Source organism: Lissotriton vulgaris, chromosome 2_1 (genome assembly GCF_964263255.1).
Source record: "Lissotriton vulgaris chromosome 2_1, aLisVul1.2, whole genome shotgun sequence".
Classification (NCBI taxonomy): Eukaryota; Metazoa; Chordata; class Amphibia; order Caudata; family Salamandridae; genus Lissotriton; species Lissotriton vulgaris.
Window position 1 is genome coordinate 232,850,493 of NC_141687.1, and position 15,276 is coordinate 232,865,768.

At 45.6% G+C, this 15,276-nt stretch overlaps 1 protein-coding gene across 1 annotated transcript in view; it reads right to left on the reverse strand.

The window, feature by feature from the left end:
* Nucleotides 1–15,276, reverse strand: part of RABEP1 (rabaptin, RAB GTPase binding effector protein 1) — an 899,286-nt gene that overhangs the window by 740,074 nt on the left and 143,936 nt on the right. The window contains exon 3 of the mRNA XM_086954813.1: nucleotides 5,159–5,362. Coding sequence (XP_086810939.1) covers nucleotides 5,159–5,362 — 204 coding nt within the window. The remainder of the gene's footprint in view (nucleotides 1–5,158; nucleotides 5,363–15,276) is intronic.

A 15,276-nucleotide genomic window follows, 5' to 3' on the forward strand; every position in this document is an offset into this window, starting at 1 on the left:
TTGAGGAGTTCAGCCATAATACACAGCCTGGCCACGTGAACCCGTGGGAGGAAGGGAGCCCAAGATAGCTCAATGTTAGCCTAGAGTTCAGCCTTCTGCGTGACATTAAGAAGTATGCACAGAGTGGTGATTCTGAAAAGAGGACGATGGATGCGCACAATTCTCACCCGCTGGACGTGAAGCGACCCCCTCCCCCCCAGTCACTCGCTCCGGACCTCTCGCTTTCCCTATGCGGCTCTCTCCCATCTCCTGCGGTCCTCTGTGCTTTCCAGCTCTGGATGCAGTCTCAGCTGCCTCAGCAGAGCCGGGCTGCTGCTGCCGAGGCTCCGGGAAAGTGGTGCGTGACAGAGGGGTCAATCAGACCAGAAACCGAGCCAGAGTCTGAGAAACAGACGGGGGGATGGGAGAGGGCAAATCATCTAAAAACATGTCCTCCAAGTAACCTCCCTTTAGCAGGGCCTGGACCACTCGTCAAGACAACACAGCGATATTGCATCGAATGGTAGCGTCTTCTTCTGGGAGATGGAGACAAAAATAGCAGGGAGTGCTGTAAACAGAGGGAAGAAGAACAGGGAATGAGGAAGCAAAGGAAAGGGCTCGAATGAGGGAAGTGTCAAGACAAAAGGAGAGAGAAAACAAAGAGAGGAAAGAAGGGCGAGTGCAGAAATGGACTGTCGGTAAAAGTGAAAGCATTTTCCCTTGCGGGAGCGAGCAGCGCCGGGAGCGATAATTGCTAACACATGGCGCCACAGCTCGCTCCCGCAAGGGAATCACCGAACGTGCATGCGTTGCCATTGAAAGTAATGCAACGTGTGCACGTTTTTAGGGCGAAAAGTGAAGCGATTCCAAAAGGTCTTTGCGAGACCTAAAAATGACATTTTAACTACTAGCAGCATTGTGCGCATGTTTTGCCTCCTTTCCCGCTGCACCACCCATATTTCACATGCTAAAACGCTTTCTGCGAGACCCCACCCCTGTAGATTGATCACACGTCTTTACTCTAACATGCAGCCCACAGTGCCCATTTGTACCCAGGGAGCCCGGCGGGAACGGGAGGATTCGCTAGGAGTATTGATCACGCCATAACTGTGGACTTACTGCTGCGCGCAGACAAGAGTATTCTCCCCTAATTATCAGCTGCACCTTATCCATTTTAGGTATTTGAATAGGCTGTACAGGTCCCCTGAATGGCTTTATAAAATTGGCCTGAAGGAGAATGCGAGCTGCGAACAATGCAGATCCCCTGATGTGACCGTCCTTCATCTTGCCTGGGCATGCCCCGACACCCACCAATACGGGGAAACCAACTTTGAGGCAATTGATGAGATGCTTAGCATGCAAATAGAGCAATCCCCCCTAGTTGCACTGCTGCGATGTGTGAAGAGCCTGCTGGCAGATAGCAGGTAACTAGTCGCCATGCTTCTACTGCTTGCCAAAAGATATGCGATGTGCTGGGGTAGACACCACATAGAGAGGACTGGCTCAGGGATACGGCGGTCAGCCAGGGGCAGCTGTCAGACTTCTGGGACCTTATGCCCAGCCGGAGTCGACCAAGAGACATTTGGGTGCCACTTCAATATTTATTTAATTTTTAATAACTTTTATTGCATATAAACAGAACAGCATACAATCGTACCTCAGTACACATTTACAATCCTGAAGTTTTAAACCAGCAGTGACAAACAGTTCACACAGCTTTAATGCCAACAACCAATTTGGGTAGGCAGCGACATTTGCCCTACACATCTCCAATAGTTCTTATGAGTTGTGGCTTCATGTACCCGCCGGCTAGCATCCCCAACTGTGTCTTTGTGTACTGCTGACAATAACCATTCCATTTTATGCCCACTCCTGTACGACCACTAGCAAATATGTGGTCATTTGCCTTTATCCTGTCCATCCCCGCCTCCAGTCCCTTCAGAACTCCCTTCCCCACCTGCTGCGCTTCTTTCGAGAAGTAGCATCCCCGCTTTGTGGCAGTGCATGTTGCTCCCTGACTGCTGTTTTCCTATCCATGTGCTGTCTTGCTAGAGCGCGTGTCTACTTCACGTGTCTGCGCCATCTCTGCCACTTCTTCCACCCTGGCCCCACTGTATTTATGAATTACTAGCTGCCCGTCCCAATGTTGTCCGGGTATATAAAAAGATTTACCTGAAGGATGGCAAACCTTACCGAACTGTACCCCACCGCTTTCCAAAGCAGCAGGCGTCTTAGAATGCACATGCCCACGACAACAACGCTGAAGGGCACGCACACCTCACGACGTGCACAAACGCTAATCTCATCAGCATTGTTGTGTGTGGGCGTGTGCATTCTGAGAGGTGTGGGCCTGTGTATTCTGAGACGCCTGCATTTATCCCCTGTTGAGATCGGTAACGCTTATGCCCAAAAAGGTTGCTTCGCAACATATGTTATTAACGCCGCCAGAATGGCAATGTGCGTGAATGCGGCGCACCTTGTGTCTTCTATACGGACGTGTGAGAAGTGATTATAACTTGTGAATGGAAAGGCGCGCTACTGAATGACGTGGCCATTTATTTGTTATAAAATTTGTGGCACGCCCCTCTGAGAACGCTGTTGTGGTAGGCACCTCTCATAAAGTATAATGTGTGCACTTTGACACGGCTACGACCAGGCCCCCGACACGCCCACGGCCCTCTGAGTGTGTAGTTTGACACGTCCACGCCCCCCTGACAACGGTTACGGCCACAAAGTAAAATGTGTGTAATTTGACATGCCCACGAACACGCCCACACCAACGCCCACGCCCACAAGGGACTACTTAACTCCTAAGGTTCTTTGACGTTTCTAATGTATATGGTGGCCACCTGTAGAGCCTATGTCCATCTGCTGCAACTCCCCTTTCCAATGATGTATTGGTTGTTGTGATTGGTGCTGTACTTCTTGAGTTTACCTGCCTCAAAGGTTTCAGCTCTCTCTCTATAATAGTACTAGCAGCCCGTCCCGACGTTGTCCGGGAGCAATTGGGCTTCAGGGCCCCCGCCCGCCCCGACGTTGTCCGTGGGTCCCCAGGAGCCTTCCTCCATATATTGAAGTATTATACCTCTATGTTTACTTTGTATGCTTTCGTAACCTGCACACATAACTTTTTCCTCCTGTAATGCACCATTTGGCTCACATTTTTAATGCTCCGTTAGCTTCCTCTTGCTACCTGCACACGTCACTTTTTCCTCCTATACCTCTATGTTTACTTTCTATGCTTTTGTAACCTGCACACATAACTTTTTCCTCCTGTAATGCACCATTTGGCTCACTTTTTTATTGCTCCGTTTGCTTCCTCTTGCTACCTGCACACATCACTTTTTCCTCCTATACCTCTATGTTTACTTTCTACGCTTTTGTAACCTGCACACGTAACTTTTTCCTCCTGTAATGCACCGTTTGGCAAACTTTTGTAATGCTCCGTTTGCTTCCTCTTGCTCACGATGTACACTTTTGTAACCTGCACACGTACATTTTTGCTCCTGTAATGCACCGTTTGGCTCACTTTTGTAATGCTCCGTTTGCTTCCTTTTGCTCACTATTTTCATTTTTGCTTCATTTTTCCGCCGCTCACCGCTCCTAAATAAATAACCTACCTCATCCGCCGCTCACCGCTCCTCTCCGCCTGCCCGCCGTTCCTCACCGCTCCTCCCCGCGCCATGTCCGCCGGTCCTCCACGCGCTCATGGACGCCGCTCCTCCCCGCGCTCCTCACGTCGGGCACGCACGTCACGGCCGGCGCTTCTTCCAAGGGGCTACTTTTTTTTCGGTAAATTTTTTAAATAACGTATATTTATTAAGTTTATATAGTCTATGTCCATCTGCACACCCTGACGATTAGAACGATGTAAACGGGTGTGTGGATTGGCGCTGTGGTTCCCGAGTTTACCCGCCTCAAAGGTTCAAAGTTCTTCTTTTATATTAGTAGTATAGATTATAGACAGATAATAATCATCCGAGGAGGGAGAGAGTTAAGTACCCTCTTTAGTAAAAGAAAACTCTTCCCGATTGATGTGATGGTATGATTGCAACGTTATCACAGCCTGAGTCCCCTCATCCTCCAGGGTCTCAGGGGTTTCATTTCTAACCCTCATAGTGCAAGGACTTGGCTCAATGCGCACGAATTAGAAATACAGTTGGGCTGCAATCCGTACACAACTCACTGAACAATACTGTGTAGGAAGAATATTCTTGTCACAATCAGTTCAAGGATACAGGGGAAATCAAAACCATCTTTCGTACAGAACACACTCAAAATAGCACTTAGAAACAGGGGGAAACGTTTATTTCTAAAACCCAAATATAGCACATAAAATATGAATGTCACCACAGAGAAGGAGAAAATAAATGACAGCAAAGTATGGCATCTGAACACGCTATCGCTACTTCTAAGCACTATGCTAAATTGTAGCAGAACCGATAAACAGCACACCTATAAATTGAGTTTACTACGGAGCGGACAGCCCATCTTTGTGTAAAAGAAATACCTGTTTATCCATTCTCTAGCAGAGCTTTTGCCTGATAATGATCATCAGTGAAAGGCTGAAGGCCACTTCTCCGCACTACTCCCAGGAAAAGCTCATATCAAGGTTGGTTGTCACTGCAAACCGTTGCGATTGTCCTAGCACAAAGCCTTTAACCAATGGTCAGATAAATGGGTTTTAGAGTATCTGATCATCAATTTTATCTCATTTATACAACAAAAACAATACTTCCAGACACAAAGCCTCAAGAAGACTAAACAAATAAGTGGATACATGTTTCATCTGCATTCACATGTAGATAATATGCTCCTGTAAAAAAATACAATAGCCTAGGTAGGAAGCAGACATGAGAGAAACACTTCTGTGTGTGTATCAAAAACTTGACATTTACTATTGAAAGAAGTAAAAGATTGTAAAAGGAGGCACATCATGAAATAGAAGTGCCTTAAAATGGACTTGTCACAGTGTTCACAACCATATTAAATTAAATAAGAGCTATGGTGGAGGAAAATGAGTCAAACAGTTTATATAAATTCCAAGGTATGTCACCTAGGGCATGCATGCACTAGGCTAAAAACATTAAGTCATACTCCAAACACGCAGACACATTGGGTCAGTGATTGTTTCATCAGACGTTCACTTCCACTCCAACAGTTCATTCTTCTGCCTTACCCTTCATGATAGCTTGCAGGGAAGCCACTTCCTCTTGCCACTGGTTTTTCACCTGATCGATAGCTTCCTGTTTTGTGTTTTCAGACACAGTGGCTATAGCTTTAATGTTTTCGATCTCAGCCTGTGCTTCAAACAACTGGCTTCGTAGTTGCCCCAGTTCAGATTGTGCTGCTTCGAGTGCTGCATTCTGCCTTTTTAAATCCTCTGAAACAGAAATGTCTCATTTTTATTAAATAAACCACCAAAGGAAAACATGTTTTTCAAAGAAAAAGTGCTAAGTTTTAATCAATTAAAAAAATTAAGTTGTACTTTTCACAATAAATTTGCATCAATGTAATAAATAATAGTAAACGGTTACCAAGCTAGAGAACTTGGTATAAGATGTTGCAGCAATAAGTTCTTTTTCTTTGCTGCTGTGATTGCGTTTGATACAACTGATACAATTTTGCATCCTAGATTTCAAGGGTACAAGTCCTGTAAGTTCAGGTATGCTACCTTCCTGACAACTGCTAAAACTGATATTGTGTGCAAATCTCCCTTCCTTGTTGAAGTTAGTAACCTCTTCTGAAGTGACTGAGCTGCAATAAACAACTGCTGAAATGCTGCCATGTCTAAATTATCAGGACTCCTTTCTTCTTCAACCTGATAAGTCTTCCTTTTCATCATTACCTCCTCGTGAGACTGATCTCATAATTAAAGAGGGCACTCTCTCTTGCAAAATCAGTTACCCTCCAAACATATCAAAGACTACTTTGCCATTTTACTAACAGTATCCACAGTTCATTATCTCAGTCTAGAGGAAGAGTATGAAAACAGACCTCATCTTTTACAAGTAATTGGACTAACATTTTTGAGATCCTTCCTGTTCTTCAACTCCATCTAGTTACAAGCTTATTATCTCTGCTCTGTATTTCTCAATGCAGAACTGCTGTTCTCCATCTTCAAAAATTGGGAAAAATGCCTCTGATTTCAATCTAAGACTATTTGTTTTCATTGCCAAACATTTGGCAATATCTTTCAAATGAAACACACTCTGTATCCATTTGTTGTCTATTGAAAGGATGTTTCTTTTCTTGGAAAAAAAAATTCTCACCTTCATCTGCTACTCCTACACCAATCTTTCCAATTAAAAGGACCCCTCTAAAGAATGGATTAGTGTAGCTCCGCCGTCTTTTTCTATGTGGCGCGAGAAGTTATTATTTATGTATAATATAGAATCTGCCATATATAAGTTGAAAGGGGTTAAAAAAAGAGTTTTGGGGGAGAAAATCTGGGCACCAATTGCCGAATGTATTTAAGCTACTTGTTTGCCTGATCTATTTTTATTTTTCTGTTATAAGATGCTATGTAACTGACAAAGATTGTATTTGTTTTCTTTTCGTTTGTGCTTATTTTAAGGTTTAACAGTTTATGGATTTGGTATATATTGCTGTATTTCCTTGCAATAAAATAATAAAACTTTAAAAAAAAAAAATTAAAAAAATAAATAAATAAAAGGACCCCTCTTTTTTAGGTCTCGCCTGAGCCAGCGCTGCTCTGCGAGACATTTAGAAAGTGGGTTTTCAACGTGCTACCACAGGCATTTTGGTGGCCTCAAGCTTGCGTGCACACAGGCCGACACGCTCGCAGCCGCCATCTGTCTTTCCCCGTGTCAGGGGTCATTAAGTGCATTGCGATCGCGATGCACTTTGACCAAGTACTTGCACTTTTGCGGCGCGCGTGTGTGCATACAACTTGCTTCATTTTTTGGACGGCATTTATATTACGGCCGCCTTATCTTTACTTTCAGTCGTTGCTTCTATATTTCTGCCTTTCCCTCTCCCTCCTCGCGATAGTGGGCGCCTTATCTTTTCTTTCCGTCGCTGCTTCTATATTTCTGGCTATCCCATTCTCTACTCGCGATAGGAGCCCTCCCCCTACCTTCCGAGCACAAACGCAGCTGTGGGTTTCTCGGTACACATAAGAGAGCCGACACCCAGACCCTCTCAAAAGTGTAGCTGACTCCGAACCACTACCAGTATGGCTGCACTTGAATGCTCCTACTTGGAAGTGACTCAAGAAAATATCAACGGACGATGAATGCGTAGTCCGGACGATTGGTATGCTACTGCTAGTCCATACAGCAAGCAGATTAGTCCGTGGAGGAAGAAAGAAAGCTGATGCGTTTGTTGGGCTGTTATTATATATTCCACATGTTCGTTTAAAGTATGCATATGCCTTCAAAATAGCACAGTCCATCGGCCATATCAGTTTGCTTATTTTGTTTTTATTCCATAAAAAAAAAAAATCATGCTTTGCAAGATCCGCTTTAATGTACAGCTTGTTCTTATTATCTCTCTCCTACTGCCTGATTTTTCTCACCCTCTTCTCACCCGCTCTTAGTACCTCTCAGTAATCCTCGTTCTCCTGAACAGTCTTTAGATCTCCCACCCACTTCCTTCACTTGTTGAGCCTGCCTCACCCTCACTTGCAGCTTCTCTGCGTTTGCTGCCCTTTCGTCACCAACTGGGTGGAATTTCACTCTTTTCCCTGCTCTCTTCTACTTCCCTTGCTACCGACATCTTTCAATTCCTTATTCCTCTTTTCCAATCTGGCCGACAGCTTTTCCTTCTCTACCTCCCACCACTCTAATCACTCTCCCCCTCACTCATTCCATTAACATTGTTCCCACCTTTAGCCCCCTGCAGGGTGTGTGCGTGTGTGTCTAAAACAGTTTATCTCAGTGTTCACTGACATGCGAGGACGTGTTTGTATGTGACGACTTGGGTGTATGCGGGTATATCTGTAGAGTTGTGTTGAAAACCCATCCCTGCATGTGTGTATTGAAAGTGTGTGTGTGTATCTGTTGTGTATGCATTCAAAGGAAATCGTGTGTGAATATTCTATGTAATGTGTAAGTGTGTGTTAACAGATGTTTGTGAATGCATTCAAGAATACATTTGTATGTGTTTTTGTGTATGAATCTTTTTTGTGGTGGTGTTATCTACATGCAAAGACGAAGTTGGGTGTTTTCATTTGAATGCATCTTTTGTGTAAGATGCCTGTGTGTGTAGCATATATGACGATTCATCTCTTCAATTATGTTGTCTCACCTATATTTATGTAGCATGCATCTTAAGTTGTGGTCTGTCTCGACTGTCCATTTCTCCAATGCTTTTGCATATTGTGTTGACCGGAGTTGATTTTGTGCAAGTTGCTGTGACTAATGCAGTGTGTGTTTTATCAGGAACTTTTATCTGGGGCAATGGGAGAAACTGAAAGCCATAAGTCGTCCATTGTGTGAGGTGAATTCAGGGTTGCAACCTGCATAGGAGGAATGGTACACCACCCAGCGACCCCGCAATTATTCTTACCGCTTGATAAATACTGTTAATGAAACAATAGGCATTATTTAGATTTAACTGAGCTGGAAACTCGTTAAGAGTAAAGGAAACACCAGGCTTGCATTGTTGGATCCTCGGCTGGCTCTTCCTGCATAAACATCATACCTGGTGGCTTATCGGCCTCTGAGCCGCCATGCCACTGTTGTCACCTCTCCCTACTTCCTACCAGCTCTACATTTCCGTGTCTTCTTTTACAATGAAGGAATGGCAGTCCAGGGCAGAGTAATCAAGTGATGACTGAATGCATTGGGGCTTTTTTTTATTTCAAGAAACAAACTCATACTTTGGGAGCTTGTAAATTGAAAACAATACTTTGAGTCAATGCATCAAACATGGCTGTTGCTCAGCAATAACCAGTGCCTTCAGTGGTATCACTGAAGGCACACAAGTCCTCCACAGTAGGAACAGAGGCCAAACCCTCCAATGACTGGATGGCGATTGAACTGCCCGCATGGGTCTAAGCGGCTGTTATATTTCCATGGATCAAATTATATGTCTATAATAAAAAAAATATCACCACATTAGTATATATTGGGGTCTACACATCCTGATAGGGCCTATCTATTCTATGCCGCTCTCACCCCTATTTATCCACCATACCACATATCTTACTACATAAATCCACACCACACAATTCTACAACTAACAATTCCAATCCAAACCACATAATTCCACTCCACATCACATACATCCACTCCAAACAAAAACACATAGGTAAAATACATCATCATTTACAAAGCCAGAACCTCCAACACTCGCAAATGTGAGACCTATTGGCAGTGCCACAAATAACAAGCATTGGCATAGACAATAGGTCTTGCCTTTGGGACCTTATAAGTGTTTAGCCATGCACAAGTTGATGTTGTTGCACCAAGGATATTGTGCTGCATAACTAAATACTAATAAGGTCCCAAAAACGAGACCTATTGGCTATGCCAATGCTTGTTTCATTCTTGAATTAACGTTCTCCATAACCCTTCAATAATCAATGAAGAATCAACACTACTTTCGTACCCTGAACTGCCAGCCCTCAACTTGCATGATTTGTGAAGCTCACAAGCCTATGTAACTGGACAAAGATTTTCAAAGTTGTTTCACATATTACTTCTAAACATCAACGTCACTAAACTAATACACTGAAGCATCCTCCGAAACAAACCTTTACATACCAGATCCGCCATGGATTCACATTAGAACTCTGAATGGACCAGCAAGGAAAACTATTCATGGAAATATCTGAACTTTAAAAGTACCCCTACAGTACAGAAAATCTCACTCATATGTGCTTATTTCCTCTCTACCAATGTGTCAAAACACTTAGCATCACATCCCTGTACCCACTTTATTTCGACTTCCTTTATTACAATCATTTAACACCAGATCTCACAAACAAATGTGTGTAAAGCCAACTATAGCAATTTCATTTAGGGTCTACTCAAACCATCAAAGTAGGAAATTAACTTGTTGTTTATCAATCAGCATTAGAGAGCAGACACAATCTTAACTCAGGATCTTGATCTTTTTCAGATTTAAACTTCTCAAACAAGCATGAATTACTTTACAATATGCACTGAATGCATAGTAAAACTGGTGATTTTGCAGTTATTCATATAAACACTTTTTAATTTAAACATATGAAATATGATTCATACTTTAACTTTCAATGCCCAGTTCAAGAGCTTAAAACTGGACCATAAAAGAATAAATATCAGATTAATCCCCCAGAGAACAACTTTTATTTTGATGAACTCATTGAACAAAACAGATAGTTTCCTCAAGCAACATTTTAGTGGATGATCTTGATCCATGCTTTGGAGAGGCTAATAACACTGCGGTCTCAAAAGTTGTCTCTATCATACGAAATAACCATCTAATAAAAGGACTTATCCAATCTGGCATATAGTAAAGATTTTATCCTGTACATCATCACCAAAGACATACTTCTCAGGAGTGAGAACTCCACATTAGTTAACTAGTCAGACCATTTCAAATGTCCTGTCACTTATTTTCTAAACAAACATCTTCCAGAAGCCCTAAAATAACTGGAGAAACAGGTACGACACACCAAGCATAAAAAACATTTGAGATTAGGTTATGAAAATCTTTCCAGGGGGTGTGGCTTGGCTGCGGTTCAAGATGGCCACACCTTTGGCGAGCTCTGCCGGCTGAGCTTGAAAACATGACCCAGCTGAACTTGGGGACAGCCGTCCATGTTGCCGAGCCAGGACACCCATCAGACACCGGTGGCACCGATGAGGGGAAGGAAATCCTGCTACTGATGAGCGCGGCTATTGATGTTGAGGGATGAAGAGGAGCCAGGATTGGCCGGTTGTCCGTGCACTGTGGGGCAGAGCGGGCCGGAGGCTGCCAGAGCGCCGCCGGACCCCCTGCATCGTCAAGAAAGACTGTCTGCACAGGGGCACTGCAGGCCGGGTTCAAGGAGCTAATCGGTCGAGGCATTACTTGGGCTTGGTCGCTGCAGGGTGCGGGCGAGGAACGGAGACTGCCCACACCACCCACAATAGTGCCGGAACAGTCCGAGGCGGTGAGTGACATTGCATGCAGGTCTGCCCGGGGTCCGGCCGTGATCCACCTTCCCCTCCCTTGTGCTCGGACTGGCCTTCTGCTGCTGGGCTCCAGCCTGGGGGCAGCCCGACCGCCGGCTGCTCCTGCCACGCATTGAGCCCAACAAACACGCCCCATAAAAACTGCTGAGTTGCGGCCCGATCGGCACCACAAGCCTAGGGGCTAAAGTCACCTCATCAAATACAAAGAGAGACACACTGCTCAAGGCCATTGGGCATCTTATTCGCCTGATTCCAGTCTGAGCCAGATTCTCCCAAAAGCCACCCAACCTCCACGAGCTACAGAGGCAACTAGACCCTGCAAAGAAAAAGGGACTCTGTGCCAGGCGGCTTTGCGGCCTCTGTGGCAGAACAAGACCACAGCGCATACTCTTCCTGGCCCTACCATCTGGTTGGAATACTGATCCCCGCAACCTGCGCCCATGGGTAACCCTAAATGCAGACAATCCAAACTCATTTTTGAAAAAAAGCGCAGCGCCAAACACACGGCCTAAGGCAGGAAAAAATGCAGCTTCTTATTCCCCAGATGAAGACACTCTAGAAGATCAGGATCTGAACTTGAAAGCAATACAACTAGAGGTTAAATCCGGCCTGATGAACATAGACACCAAGCTGGGCCTACCTACCGCCCGCCTGGACAAGGTAAAGAACAGGGTCGACGCACACGAATCCCGGCTCGACCATTTGGAGACCAGAGTGTCCGAAACAGCCGACCACCAAGCCTCCACTTCTGAACGTCTCCTACAAATGGACAAAGTACTAGAAGTAAACAAAAAAACAAAGACCTTGAAGCCTGCTCGATGCGCAATAACCTCCGCGTGGTGGGCATTCCCGAGTCCACAGCCATTTCCAGGATGGAGGACTTGATGAAAAACACGCTTTGGGACCTCTTCGGCTCAGACTTGTCACTGGTTTTCATTGTTGAAAGAGTGCATAGATCACTGGGACCAAGACCCCACCCCGGACTTCCCCGCACCCAATGTGGCGAAACTGTTGAACTATAAAGACTGACACTATTCTTCGCAGCCCCGGAAACGGGCCACATCCAATATAAAGGAGATACCATGTCCTTCTTTCCAGACTTCACCCTAATGGTACAAACAACCTGCCGCAAATTTTTAACACCCAAGCAACTCCTGCAAAAAGCCAATATCAAATACGCCATGCTATATCCTGCCAAACTTAAGATTACCCTGGACAGCAAAACAATCCACTTTACGGACACGAAACTGGCCCTCAAGTTCACCAAACAGCAGGCAAGGAAAGAACATTCTCAGGAGGACCATACAAGCCCATCCTCCACAGGAGCACGACGAAGCGACAACGACTAACTGCTGCCTGTAACGTTCTGTAGTTTAATCCAGGAACTCAATCTTGACTCTTTGCCAGATGTCGCTACTCCTTGCATAAGCTAATCTTAGTGGAAGCCATCAATCAGCTAAGATACCCACATGGTCATTACAACGTGGGTCCGGGTGAGGGCAGATGTGGTCCCCTTTCCACATTTATACTCAGCCAACCAGCCACACGGTGGGTAGACTCAGCGGAGTCTCCACTACCCTCTGGGATGATTCCCAGAAGTTTCAGTTATTGGGGGGCAGTGAGGTCTCAACCTAATTTGGGGGGTTGGAGTGGGTGGGGGAGTATTGGGGAAGGTGGGATTGTTGAGCGTTAGTTACCTTAATTTTCTTTTTGGCATAAAAAATGCTGGCCCACCCATGCACATTTTCCCACACAGCTGGCAAGGACGTACAGACATCACACAAACAGTTGCAACTTCAGGGCCCCTCCCAATACAAGTGGATAAGACTGCCTCGATTAGACTACTCAGATAAAATGTGAGGGGGCTTAAAGATGGCAGGAAGATACGCCTAGGTCATACATATGAATGAATGAATGAGTACGGATTTGTATAGCGCTGGCTACCCGGAGGCATCCCAGGGCTTTTGACCCATAACAAACCAACATCCCTCAGCAGAACAGGAAGGTCTTCAGCCGCTTTCTAAACAGTAGGTTATTGGGTTCATGACGTAGGTAATCGGGCAGTTGATTCCAACTTTTTGCTGCCTGCACTGCAAACCATCGACCCCCTGTACAAGAGCGCTTAACCCTCGGAACAGAGAGCAGATTACGATAATTGGATCTTAAAGCTCTGGGCGCTTGATGATGGCTGAAAAGAGGGCGCAGGATGGCCGGATCGTTGTTGGCCATTGCCTTGTGGGCCATACACAAGGCTTTAAACTGGATCCTTTCCTGCACCGGTAACCAATGCAGAGCTCAGACGGCAGCCTTCGCCGAGCCATGTCTTGGTACCTCCAGGAGCATGCGGGCTGCACAATTCTGGACGGACTGAAGTATCTTACTAGTGCCTAGAGGTGCACCCAGATAAACTGCATTCGTGTAATCAAGCCGCAAAAGAATCAGGGTCTGGACAAGAATCCGTCTCGCCTCGAAAGGAAGAAGGATCAACACCTTCAAGGCCAAATCAAGTCGAGGCGACCTTACGAGCCTGCACTAGAAAGCCAAGAGTGGGATCAAGCCAAACCCCCAAACTCTTAAATTTGACTTTTGGGGGAAGGAGAGGGGCCCAAACATCTCGGCCACCAAGAGTCAAGGTTAATGGGGGCCTTGTATCCCAACATCATGATCTCGGTTTTTGAGCCATTGAGTTTTAAAAAGGAGGCATCCATCCAATCGAAGACCTTGGTGAGACACGGGGACAGATTGTTAGCCCCAGAATCCACAGTATCCGCCCTAGCAAGGGAAACAACTAGCTGTGTATCATCGGCGTAGGTGACCAGCTGGATTCCCCAGGGAAGAACCACATCCGCCAAGGGCCTCATGTAGATGTTAAATAAGGTCGGGCTCAATGAGGATCCCTGGGGAACGCCGTAGCACAGTGGAAGTTGTTCGGAAGCTGCTTCATCTTCAAAAACTGAGAAAGATCTCTTCGAAAGAAAGGACTGGAGCCATTTAAGGGCGGTCCCTGCGATGCCAGCCTTCCACAAACGGTGGATTAGGAGTGTGTGGTTTACCATGTCGAAGGCTGCGCTGAGGTCCAACAGGACCACCGCCGCGCAGCCTCCTCCATCTACAATTATTCTGGTCTCCTCTACCACCGCGACCAGAGCCGTCTCTGTTCCATGCTTCGTTCTTAAGCCTGTTTGAGTAGCATGCAGGGCTCCCTCATTCTCAATAAACGTTGATAATGCATGGTTAACGTGCTTCTCTGCGATTTTACTAATCCCTGGCAGCAGAGAGATGGGTCGATAGTTAGACCAGTCTTCCTGGTCAAGGCTAGGCTTTTTTAAAAGAGCCTTAACTCTGGCCTGCTTCCACGAGGCCCGCCACCAGGGAGGAGTTGATAACATCCTTCATAATAGGAGCAACAACAGCAGAGGCCTGTTTAAGTACCGATGGTGGAGCGATGTCTAAGGGGGAGCCGGATTTGAGATACCTAAGGCGCCTTTCCACCGTGGGTAGATCTAACTCAGGGAAGGACTCAAGTGTAATGGAGGGAGCAGGCACAGTAAGAGGGGCGGTGATCTCGGTAGTGTCAAAAGATGGGAAGGCTGAGTATATGTTAGCAACCTTCGAGGCGAAGAAATGGGCCAGTTCAGCGCAGCGTTTGAGGGTCGTTTACCTCATTAGAGGAACAAGGGGGAGAGACCAGGGATTTAAAGATTTAAAAAATTTCCCTAGGGGAATTTGCGGCATCAGCAATTTTCCCTTCATAGTAAATGGATTGTGCAATTTTAAGTTGTTTCTTATATTCCCTAAGTACCAGTCTATAGTCATTTTTGTTCTCACATGAAAAGTTCCTTCTCCACTTTCTTTCAGCCCTCTTGCAACTACGTTTAAGATTTTTCAGGTCCGTAGAATACCAGGGCAGTTTATTCAAGCTGGTGCGATGACCGACTTCAGTTATAGGTAGGGTGAGATCAAGGGAGGTCTCTAGCCACTTATTGAAGGCCGCATTCGCTCTTACAGGGTCGGCACAAAAAGGGGGGGGGGGGGGAGGACTTATTTAAAGAGGCCACCCACTTGTCCAAGGGGAGCCTTGACCAAATCCGATTCATTTTCCTAGAGATTATGGTCGGATGGCTAAAGTCGGCCGGGGTCCATGTAAAAGATAGCAACGCATGGTCTG